The sequence below is a fragment of the Cololabis saira genome, chromosome 7, assembly GCF_033807715.1.
Source record: "Cololabis saira isolate AMF1-May2022 chromosome 7, fColSai1.1, whole genome shotgun sequence".
In the NCBI taxonomy this organism is placed as follows: Eukaryota; Metazoa; Chordata; class Actinopteri; order Beloniformes; family Belonidae; genus Cololabis; species Cololabis saira.
The window spans coordinates 33,524,483-33,537,429 of record NC_084593.1 but is presented as its reverse complement, the minus strand read 5'-3'; the positions used below and the strand labels follow the sequence as shown (position 1 = coordinate 33,537,429).

General features: G+C 39.2%; 1 protein-coding gene across 6 annotated transcripts in view; it reads left to right on the top strand.

Moving 5' to 3' along the window:
* diaph2 (diaphanous-related formin 2) overlaps positions 1–12,947 on the top strand; it is a 372,049-nt gene that overhangs the window by 207,555 nt on the left and 151,547 nt on the right. For all 6 annotated transcript variants that reach the window (XM_061725705.1, XM_061725706.1, XM_061725707.1 and 3 more), the window contains one exon: positions 3,364–3,458. In XM_061725705.1, coding sequence (XP_061581689.1) covers positions 3,364–3,458 — 95 coding nt within the window. The remainder of the gene's footprint in view (positions 1–3,363; positions 3,459–12,947) is intronic.

Genomic DNA, 12,947 nt, shown 5'->3' with positions numbered 1-12,947 from the left:
TGTATCTTTTTTTGTTTTCAATTCCCCCGTCTTCAACCTTTCCCTGACCATCTCCAACCTTTCCCTGACCATCTCCAACCTTTCCCTGACCGTCTTCAACCTTTCCCTGACCGTCTCCATCACCTGCCTCGTGTCATGCACGCCTACGCCTGCGTGGAAAGCTCGTGCTGCATCTTTGTGTCAATCAGCCAAGGATGCCTTAGTATATATGACATATAGCGTTCCCATTTTTGCTATAAAATAGTGTTTAAATATTAATTTTCAAGGTCCAGTAATTATTCCAAAGAACCTGATCCGTATATCATTATGCATATTTTTGTCTGACTCGTTACCTGCGGTGACTGCAGGCGACCGCAGGCGAACGCGGTCGGCCACTCGCTTCGGATCAGCCCGCGCATCACTCACGTTTTGCTATTGCGTGTACATTTACTCTACTCATCAAGCTTCCTCTTATATTTCCTGTCCATGGCGGTGAGGTATCAGGGTGGGGCGTGTTAACATAAGGACGATACACAGAAGCATCTGTGTGTGAGTGAGTGTGTGCACGAGCTGCAGCAGTGTCGATAGCTGTCACTGCCACATATGATTACCAATCCAGCAAATGGGGTTTGAATTTGTCAGGAAGCAAATAAATAAATAAATAAAAATAGTGTTGAAACCAGTGGGAGGCATGCTATTGTACACTACAGCACTGCTCTCCGGAGTCGCCTTGACACTCACTACAACATCATGGATCATCTTCACTGCCTGTCGCTGAACCCACCAAGCTCCCTTTTCAATTCTGATGCAAAGGTTCGGTGACAGGGATAGGTAGTGGGATGACATGAGTGATTGTGATGTCAGCGCGTCTTTATGTATCCAGGTATAGTGATTATGCACAGCGGCTTCAGATAAACTGTGTCTATCTGACTGCAGAAATCTTCCTCTGACACTGTCTGTAAGCTGCATGTGGCTGCTTGACTTGTTGCTCGGCCCCAGATAGCACAAATTGCATTTGCCGACTTTACAGAAGTCATGAAATACTAAAAAACAATACATTCTGGTTAAGTTTACTCTATGTTGATGAACTGCAAGACCCTCGACGGATGTTGAATCTTGGGGTTTTGTTTAAGTATGTGGACGTTTGGCAATGTAAAGACATAATGACTCTTCCCAAAAGCGAGCAAGAACAGCTCTGTATTTAATGACAACACATATTTCCTCGTGCAATTGCATTAACATCGCCCCATTAAAAATGATTACGTTATTTTACTGATTCCTTTCCTGATATCCAGAGCCATGATAATGGAGTAGAAGACACGCAGAACGTGTCATCGTCTCAAACACCGCCAAAGGGATTTGTTTTTAAGCATTTTCGAAAGGAACTGAGGGCTGAAAAAGAAAAAAAAATATTATTATGAAATACTATTATGAAATGTGACTTTTTCTTTTTCTATAGTATGTTCAAATTATTAAATATGCATTGAATTCAATTAGATTTTGCTCATGTAGCGTCTATTACTATACAAGTTGTCTCTAAGGGCTTTCCCAGAGACCCAGAGCATGACCCCCTGAGCAATTATTACATAAACAATGGCAGATAAAACCTACCCTAGTGGGAGAAAGACCTTAAGCCAAACAGTGGAAGGGAAAAACTCCTCTTTAGGAGGGAAGAAACCTTGAGCAGGACCTGGTACATAAGGAGGGACCCTCCTGCGGTAGGTAGAGCAGGAAAATGGAGATAGGAAATAGAGGATAAAGAACCGAGAAGGGAAAGGCACAGATATGTTGTCAATATAACATGAAAGAAAATATATAATAGTTGTAATCATCCGTTAGCTGGAGACATTAGTGTTCTTTGTACATGTGGCTGATACACGGTTAGCTGATGTAGTACAGAGACGACTATATAAACAGTTGTAAACAGCCCCTACAGATCAAAGTAATTTTAACTTTTGAATTGTTCAGAAAGTTTATAAAAAAATCTTGTTTTTACAGACAGTGTTTTATCTCACCTCGTATATCACCTTGTGATAAGTCTGTACAAGTTGACTTTTGGAGACTGCGATCTGTTTATCGGGCTCTTATTTCATGCTGATATTTACATACATTTGTAAATGCCGACCTGTTCGCTGTTTTGGTGTCTATTTGCAGTAGATTGCGCGACTTTCGGTAGTCGACTTGAACAGACATATGAGAAGGCGGTGGTTTTAGCTACGATAAACTATCCCAAGAAGACTATCCATAGGCAGTCTTCTAAAACTATTAAATGTGTTGTATCATCTCATGGATTTCCAAAGGAAATGTAGTTGAAACACATTTAAAGAACACAGAATAATCTGTCGTTGTATCAACTACAGTGAAACAGAGCTTCAGTGTTCAGAAATAGTTAAAGAAAAACAATTGCTTTTTGTTGTTGTTGTGTGTGTATGTTATACTAGCATGTCTTAGGGTTATGCTTTAATACTCTCCTCTCCCCCTTGGTCCCAAAGCCACAAACACATCCTGGTGCTTCTGAGCGGCATCCGAGACAACTGATCCTAGTGGGTGGATGTGCAGGCCCAGATTTCTTTTTTGCTTAAGGGCACACCAAAGTCTCTCTACACTGTAGAATCTCTGCTAAAAAAACATACACCCACACCACTTTACCCGTTTTTGGTGCAGTGGGGTTCACGTTTAACAAGGAAATAACTTAACACGTCCAGGCTGGTGGCCTCCAACATTGATGCAACACCAAAATATAGTGAAGTAAACGGAGTGCGGTGAAGAGAGGAAGTTCATGTTTGTGTTATGTCATAACAACACAGAAAGTAAATTCACTTGAAAGTCTGTGTAATAAACAGAACAAGGCTGTGAGGGGGAAAAAGAAGAAAAAAAGTGCCACCCCCTCCGTTTTAACACGTGAAATACAGACATCAGGTCCCACTGCTACAGTCGTACAGCAGCTGTTGAGCGACTCCACTCCAACTCATTACCAAAACTCCACCTGTGACTTCCACCTGGATACACCATCAGCTCCAATTTCCAAAGTAGGCAGCCCACCTGGACTCTGAAGCATCCACGAGGCGTTCCCCCCGAGGCGAATTCAGCGTGCCCCTTTGTATTCACCCAAACAAAAACACCTTGCTTTTCCAGATGACACATAGTCCAGCTACGACTGTTACATCTCTATTTTAAAAAATAAATGGGCTAAAACACACACGGGTGGAGCTCAGTGACTTTCTTTTAAATTTTTATATCAGGGCGACAAAGTTTTTCTAAGTGGCAAAAAAAAAGTCTATGGTCATTTTGTCAGAGGGGCAATGAGCTATGAAATATTCTTTGAACTCCACAGTCTAATAAAAAGGAAGAGGAAATGACTCTGTTCTCTCTACATCACAACAGCAATTTTCTTGGGCTCGTTCCGCCTGCCTTATGAAGAGATCCGGGACATCGTGCTGCAGGTTGATGAGGAGAGACTGGGCGAATCACTCATCCAGGTAAGACAGATTTTTTTACATACATCTGCACACGCATATGCGCATATTATGTGTGTGCGGAAGGCATGGAACAACGTGAAAGAAAGAAAATCATTTCCCTGCGTGTTCATGTAAAAAATACATTTTTGGATTTATCTGTGTGGCGGGAGATTGGTGACCCCATTTTAAAACCTGCTCTGGGTTGTTTTGGACACAAGTCAGTCTTTTTATCCTCATCTGGACCACAGAGATGACCCCCCCTTCCACCCCTCCACCCTCCACCCCCAATTCATTCTCTCATAATGGATGATGAAGGGCATGGCTTGGCAAAGTCTCTTCAGCTCCACCCTTCCTCGCTCTTGCCTTTGTCTTAAACCGTGATTGATGAGCCTCCTAAAGGCTACTTATTTTTGTTCCCATTTAGTTTATATATTTATTTATTTATTTAGTCTCACAAAACATTAATTGAGAACAGGGCAGGTGCATCTCTGTGGAAGATGCATCACTTGGCATTATTAGACTCAATTTTCTCTAATAATTCTTGCATTGTCCTTGTGACTAAACCTGTTACGCTGACTTCTCTTTGTGTATTATTTTATCAGTAGGAGGTGTAGACTGCAGGGGTTGGAATCAAATGGAAGATTTGATTTTAATAAAATCCTGGCAGTGATGCATTGTACTCACTGCATCGTTTCGTACGAGGTGGTGTTTATTTTTGTACAATCAGAGTTGTAAAAAGATAGTTCCTACTAGTTTTACTTTCTTCCTTCTATGTATTCTAGCTTATCACCGAAGGCGTGTACATCAGCTAGTGTGCTTCTTTTACACTATTTCGAACACAGACACTGGTGTCAGGCAGAGAAGCAATATATATTTAGATGGGGCCCATCCAAAGAGCTGCCCTGCAGGGCTATTATTTTGAGCTCCGATAACCTTTAATAGGCTGGTAATCTTGCACAAAGTACAAAGTGTACATTATGAGATGGCATACCCCCCTCTGCTTTGTGAAAGAGAAAGGAAGTTAAGGTGTTGACCTTTTTCCACCTTCAGCCTTTCAGTAGTCTGTATCTGCCAGCAGCAGAGTTGCGTCCCCCGTGCCGATCCCCACCAAGCCCTCATTACCCAGAGCACCAGGCGCACGGCTGGACTGGCATAAAGTAAGCTGCTTGAGTTACAGGGAAAAGAGGGACGCTATCCACCATCAAGCAGCTGCCATTAAACTGACCTTGATCAGATTACAGCTAACAATACACCGTTGAAGCTCAACAATAGCCTACTGGATTAACAATTACTCAAATCGTTAGTTAGGCCACTATTCAACTTTGTTAGATCTGGGAAACTGGGAAAATGTCTATAAACAAATGCTCAGCAGAAATGGGTAAGAAGAAGTACATAAGAAAAAGAGGTGACCTATGCAAATAAACCCCAGATAGTCTAGCGTTTGCGGTCCAACTATGAACTACAAATGAGAAAAATAGACAATTTTTATCTAATGCGTCAGAACAAATGACTGTGAAAAACTAAACACTATGATTTCCTATCTGCAACATTATGATGTTTTACGGATTAAACAAAAGTTAATGAAATAAATTGAATTGAATTTAAGAGTGTTAAGAGTATAACTAAGGTCAGTTACAGAAAGTTTGTTCCCACATGCAAGTGGCAGGTCATCCTGTTTGAAAGGATTCCTATTGTTGCCTATACCTCCCCCATTCCCCTCTTTAGTACATGTGAAGGAGGACAGTGTGGATTCTAACAAAGAGCCTGGCTTATAAGAGCAAGTGTGTGAGTCAGCAAAAACCATGTGGGAGCCAAGCGAATGTCACAAAGTCTGAGGGGAGCTGGCGGGACCAAGTGAGTTAACTTATCAGTGTAGAAGGTCCTGCACCTGGCAGTGTCACTGAGACGTTTACATCCAATGCACTATGTATGAGAAAAAGTGAAAAAGAAAGTAAATCGTCTTCAGCGCCAATAGTTTATGTATTTAGACATGATCAAAATGAAGCTTATTGTTAACAGGCATAAAAAAGGGGTACAGTACATGATTACAGGCTAAACATGACATATTACTCTGTTTCATTGTTTATTCACAAAAAGGAAGGAACATGTGGACAGGGTGTATAAAAAGACTAAGTACACTCTTTCAGCTTCCTCGTTATTTGTAACAAGAATGCTTATTATTATATGAACTGACAGAGTGAGAAACAACCAGGTGCATCTAATCAAATGCACTTGGCTGAACATTAGCAAAGGGATCAATATAAAAGGGGCGGAACAAGAAGAAGAAAAAAAAAGGATGAACACGCCTGGTTGAAAATCAATGAGTCATTGACAGTACTGTAGACATTAAGGACAAGCTTTACTGTTGATCCAGTCAGTTGTGTTTGAGCAGAGAGACATCTAAAACATGGACTGCAGGGGGTCCCGAGGCCCTGAACTGAAGATCACTGATGTAGACTGTGTTACATTTAGATATAGCATGCTATTTGTAACAAACATACTTAGTTTAAATTATCCTTAAAACCAGAAATATCTGAATTATATATATCTTTTATAGTTCTACTTACTGTTATTGTACTCAGCTGCAAGTAGGTGAATACTTCAACCTATCTTGTTTATATTTACAACAAAATCTGGAAATAAGTATGCTCAACAGCAATTTTTTAGAAGGCTGTATCACCCATATAATGACCGATTCATGAAATATTGATTGTGCTACACTCCAGGCACACCTTAGCTACTGATATTGTTAGTTTACAAGCTTTCACAATTATTATTATTATTATTTTTAAAAACCCACATAATTGTGACACACAAGTTTGCAAGATTCATGGTCGGAATTAGGAGATACAAAAGAAAATGAAATAATTCCTATTTACACAGAAATATTGCCTTTTACAAACTCAGGTAATCCTAGTAATTAGGCAGGAAAGAAAGCAACAAATGCCAGCGAAATACATCTCCAGCCATAGTAACAACAATGCAGACACTGAATGGGAGCGAAGGGACCTCCTGCTGGGTGACACAGTCCTGAGTATGTGCTCCATCTGCACAGTGCTCATCTACACTCATTATGCTGATTAATCACTCCACACCACCCACTTTCAGCCACACGCCAATCACAATTTATCCACACAGACAGATGCACACACATCCAGAGAAAAAATGATGGGGCTTGGCAAATAAAAAATAAATAAAACAATGCATTAACCATCGTTCTAATCTTAGAGGGAGTGGGTGAATGTATAGACCTAAAATATTATCAAGAAAACACTCTGGATTAATTTGCAATTGAATAAAAGGGGATTTAAATACAGTATATTGTGTAAATAAACCACTGACGATGAAGTCACGAGTAGTTGTTAAATACATAGGGGTATTGGAATGAAAATGTCACCAATTGTATCAAAGTGGGGCAGTGATGAAGCAGCAGTGGATCCAGGGATTAAACACAGACTGTAGCTGCTACCTATATGTACAATATATGGTAGCAGAGTGCTTGAATCCTCATTGAAATCTTTGAGATTATACAGTCTTAAAGCAAAATTGATTTTAAAGACAGAGTAGCACTATCCATGCTCTTGGAAACTTCAGTGTTTCAACATAGTGTTCAATGTTTTCTGTATAATGTCCTTCAGTGGTTCTATATATACATGTTGATGGTGTTTTTAAAGTGGCTGGTTGGTTTGAAGAAGATTATTTGGTTTTAATTTTCCATTTACTGTTCCCATGTTTGTATCGTGAACAAAATCTGTAAGTTTACTTTATTACAAACCTTGATAATGGTGCCTGGTTGGTATACTTGTGCAGTCACCATATAGAGTAGGAGGAACTCTGCAAATACTTTTTTGTGTTTAAATTAGGGCTGTCAGCGTTAACGCGTTAATCGCGATTAGATTAATGCAATCCATAATGCGTTATTTTTTTTTAATCGCATTTTAATCGCAAACCTTGTCCCTTCTACTCACCCGTAGTCGACTCTTCTGTAATGATCCAGAAGAGGGCGGTAATGCACCGGAAAAAACTGGATGCCAACCGCCAATAAACCTCAAGAAGAAGAAGACTCCTCTGTAGCGCCATGTTTGCTGTTTCCTAAAGTAAACTTCCACCACCACCAACTACAAAGAGACGCCAAACTGAACCACTACCCGTGGATAGAAACAGAAAACGTGTGTTTGCCGAGAAGTGGCTGCATGATGTTACGTGGCGACGCGCACCTTACGTTCGCGCTCCCGCGTATCCTACCCCGTAAGCTTTGCGTTGGTGCAACGCGGAACCATAAATCAGCCAGCGTCCGTCACTGCGTGCAGCAGTTACCTGCAAGACGCTGCTCTGATTATGGCTCAAAGTTTATGAAAACCCCAAATAAAAAATAAATTAGAGAATATTTTATGAAATCAATAAACAATTCCATCATCAAAATTATAACAAATAAAGGTTTAACATATCTTGCTTTGAATGTAATAAGACTAGGTAATATATTAGTTTCACCTTTTAAGTTGAATTATTGAAATAGATTAACTTTTACACCATATTCTAGTTGAATTATTGAAATAAATTAACTTTTACACCATATTCTAGTTGAATTATTGAAATAAATTAACTTTTACACCATTTTCTAGTTGAATTATTGAAATAAATTAACTGTTACACCATATTCTAGTTGAATTATTGAAATAAATTAACTTTGTAAAGGACCATATTGAGCCATTCATCTTTATAAGTGAATAAATATCGTTTTGCCTATAACTTATTCCTGCATCCCTCTTTTATCGATCCGGCGAGACGGGTCACCGCGTTTTTGGAGGCCCAAGTCACATATCCAGGGGCTCCTCTGAGCACCAGACCAAAATAATTATGTGCAGCCCTGTCTATATGGCACTTTGTTTAATTTGAAAAACTGTATTTGAAGTAGACAGTGTTTTAAGTTGGTCTACATGGCACTTTTTTGAAAGAAAATACAAAAGGTCAAAAAGGAAATTCTTTCTTTGTGTTCATTTGATTCCCAATTAAGACACAATGGTAAGAAATGATTTACATTATGGGCTTAAAACTGCCTTGAAATGCGAAATAACAGAATTTTAAACATGCAATTCAAAATGCGATTAATCGCGATTAACTTTTGAAATTCTGCGATTAATCGCGATTAAAAAAAATAATCGTTTGACAGCCCTAGTTTAAATGTTTTGTTTTTCTGGCTTGCTCAATAAATAGTCCCTCCTTATTCATCCAAAAAAATAAATAAATCTAATATGAAGAATCTGAACAATGGTGTCTGTATAACATCACGGGTTGCCAAGCAACAATACAGATGCTGTATTTTCAACATCACCATACAGAAGCTCCCAGAATCAAATTATTACCAATTCATGAGTAAATTCCTATTTGCATGATTATGGCATTTTTGTTACTAGTAGCCCACTAGACTTGTACCATCGAAGTGGAAACATTGACTTTTGATGTATTTATTCATTTTTTTATTTAAACTTGGAAATTAGTCTAACATGTCATGTATGGAAATAAAACATTATGACAATCAAAATGGGAATTTATTAATGGAGGGGAATGTTGAGAATGGAGAGAATAAAAGAAGTGAGAGGTGCTCATAATGTATCTGAAACTCTGTAACTCAATCTTGTTATCTTTCTTCTCTGTCGACATGCCTAATGTAATGATTTGTCAGCAGAATGTGGTTGTGCGCTGGCCTTGAAGTACTCCTACAATGTGTCACCCTGGCAGAGTAGCTAGATAGGAGTTGATTGGCTCTCCTTATTCTGCATTAGAGCCCATCAACACTTCAGAAATGATGTACACTTCCATGAATGCTGGCAGACAGTCCGGGCTCTCACCATTCATCCATGCTCCATATGATTCCTTGCAATTCCACACTTGTTTTCATTTCCATGCAGTCAGCATAGAAACATGCATATGCTACATGGAAATAGACAATGTCAGTTATCCCTCTGTCTTCTAGCCCCAGTGCAGTTGTGTCATTTATCATCCAAACAATAAGTGTGTGTTAATATATTTCCCATGTGAAATCACTCTCACATTTGCATGCAGTTTATCTCTCCCTTTCACACTCTCTGTTACTCATATTCATAGTGCTGATGAACAGAGGTCATTTGTGTATATATATCAGGTCAGCTTCATCAAGTACAGAAAGACATCAGACTCACCCCGCTACCATATCATGTATAACAATGAGATAAAGCGAACAATGAAAGACAACAATACGTGTTGGCTCAGTGAGACAGGTAGAGCCTCATAAAGCCTGGCAAAGGTCTGCTTTTAAAGGGCTGACAGCTTGACAAAGCTTTCCATTGCTATTGTTTGTGGGCAACAGAATCAGCAAGGGAAAGGTCCTGTGGACCTTGTATTTTTTTTGAAGAAAAAAAAAAATCATGCCTATGTGCTTTGGGCTTAAGGGCCCTGGTTTCTTTGTGTAGTTTGGCATCAAATGAGAACTAGGCTCCTTGGATTTCTTTTTTTTTTGTTGTGGCATCCTGTCTAGATGCACTTTCTTCCACGGTTGTATTGTTTAAATCACAACATGAGTGCACCCATGATCTTGCTGTTATCGATTTAAGTTGGGTCTTCTTTGGTGTTTTGAATTTTTCGAAGGGTCCCTCACAGCTTCTTTTTCACGGGGTGACAGCTTATCTTTCAAAGTGATGATATGTGTTCCCATGTTGTGTCTATGTCCAGCTGAAGGGAAGTGAAATAAGCACAAGGATTAAATCATCCCCAACAATGTATATGAGTATGAAGAAGTGTAATAAACATAGAATATCTTGATTTTGCTTTCGTATTTCCAAAAATTTAGTTGGGTTTCTAATTCTATTTTAGAGAGCAAAAGTGTTTAGATTTAGGTAAGTTTTAACCCGAGTGAAACTTGAAGCATTTAATAGTTTCCATTACTTTCACCACTTCAAATGCATTTCCATATTGAAAACTGTAATACTTGTGATAGTTTATATCAAATTAGCAGCGTTATAGGAATGGCTGCATGGTTTTTCATACTTATCAAGTTGTTATAAACTCAAAAATTTGAACAATAAAAACATTGGACGAGACTGTCTCTGTGATGCTGGTGGTTGCTGGAAATTTGTAAAACAGCTTCAAGTGGCTGACAATTGTTATTTTTGCATTACTCGTGGCCTGGCAACCAGACACATTGTTGGAAAGAGTTCTTACTTACAGTAGAGGGGGATTAAGTAGTATTGGTTTTTAAGCATTTAGATTAATGCCTTGCAAATATACTCCCCAAGCTCTCGGAGCCTCGTCTTTTTCTTGCCAATTTTTCCTTACGATCCTTGTACAGTAGTTGTCTTGGACTACTTTGCATTCCCTTGTTGCTTAATTGGCACATCTTAGAAAACTGCTCTTTGTGATAGGTATATTAATTGTTAAGTTGTCTACATGCTGTACTACCCTCCAATGTTCCCCCAGGCAGATGAGCTTTTTCTGGTTTCGTAAGCTTTCCAATTCCATCAAACAAGCACAGCCTCATATTCGCTCTGAACGCTATTTGGTTGAAAATTTGCAGGATGGTTGAGGTGTTCTGTTGAAGCACTTTTCTGTTTTGTTCATGTCACGACGATGATCATCCCCACATTGATTTCAGTGAGTCAGAGCTAATTGATAATAACATAGGGATGTTTTAGCAATGGCGCGTTCACCACTAAATCCACCCAATGACATTCGGATGTCAGGGTTCTTGGCAGGTGTGCAGAGCTCGATGGAACAGCTATTCCCGCCTTGAATCCAGAATTGAATGCAACCATGCCAAACATGATTTGTTGGGGTTACAGCATGATCCCACATACCAATGTGAGTGTTTTGTTCCCAGCTTTTTGGATAACTTGTATCTGTTTTGCACTCATTTCAAATTTGCCTCATTTGGACGGCATTTAGGGTCACAAAATGCCACCAAAATTCTAACAGGATGTGATATTGCTATTGATATTGTGGCTCAAGCTTAGTGGTTAGGACTGTTACCTTAAAGCAAAAAGGTCCCTGGTACAAATCCCAGCTGGGGCTTTTCTGTGTGGAATTTGATTGACCTCCCCATGTCTCTCTGGGAACTCCAACTTCTTCCCACAGTGCAAAAACATTCATGTTCGGCTTATCGGAAATTCTCAATTGCCCATAGGAGTGAATGTGAGTGTGTGTGTATGTCTGTTTGTAAATGTGGCCTTGTGATGGACTGGTGGCCTGTCCTGAGTGTAGAGAGATGAGGTAGGCTCAGGCAGCTCCTTGTGACCCTAAAGGAAATAACTTGGTATAGATAATGGATGGATGGGTGGAATGACATAGATCAAAATGTTTTAATTTGATTATTTCTTACATAAATTATGACCCTGTTTAGACTAAAGTTGCTATTTTCATAGTAGTTTCTGTTGGGTGTTTTTGTCCACGTAAACATTCTAAGTGATGCACAGAATACACTTGTAAAACATTGGTCTAAGTTCTTATTTATACGATTAGACAATTTCCGACAATTTTTTTTGATAGAGAAATAACGTGCTGGTCACTGATGGCAGGGAGAACACAGATTAATTAGCATTTGTGAATCATCCCGCCAAAAAATGTGGGTAATGTCAACAGTCAGGCAAAGGTTTCTTGGAGAACCATAGATTTTTTTTTTCTTCAATCACTTAATGTTCATTAAGTCAAACAAAAATAACTCAAATGCACTTGTGTATGTAAAGCACCCAATTAAGTTGTCTCTGAGATGAAAGTCTCATATTTACTTTGCTTGTTCTTTCTGTTCGTGTTATCTCAGACGGACTGCATCATGTTGAATTCAGGACCTTGTTGAGGCCACACCATCAGTTGTACAACTTTTTCTGTTCACTGGAGCTAGTTCTTCATGATCCTTTTTTTATGACTGAATGTTCAAGGTCATTTTCACTCAGCTGGGTTGATCTAGAGGAAATGCAGTGACAAAAACATGTTCCAAAACCTTAAAAATGGTTTTGCAGCCCACAGACAATCAGCTCAATTTCCATTTTTCCCACCTTAATTAGAATATACCATGTGACCCTGCTGCTCGAAATGAGGGAGTCATCACTAACTGTTTGAGGACGCCCAGTTTTTGGTGTATGTGGTAAGCTAACTCTCGTCAGCAGATGATACGGCCCTGGGGGCTTGTTTTGCAGAATATCAGAGTGGCTTCTTAATGTTTAATGTCTGCCAATGTATTTTATATTACCCCATCTTCTTTTCAAAAGGAAAGGCTAATGACTTACTCTGCGCTGCTGCTGTTCATTTGTAATTAGTATTGCCTTATGTTGTGTGCAAATGCACCATATAAATTTACAAAAAAATGCAGGGAAAAGAAAAGTGTCCAGCATCTTTCGTATTTAAACTCAGCATGTCCTCATGAGTCAGTGTGTGCGCATTATTTTTACTACTCATTGGTTGGCTTAGTATGGCTTTTTAGTAGACTTTAGGAACGATCTCTGTTCATTTTATGATTCAGGGTGATCCTTATAATCTCTCACC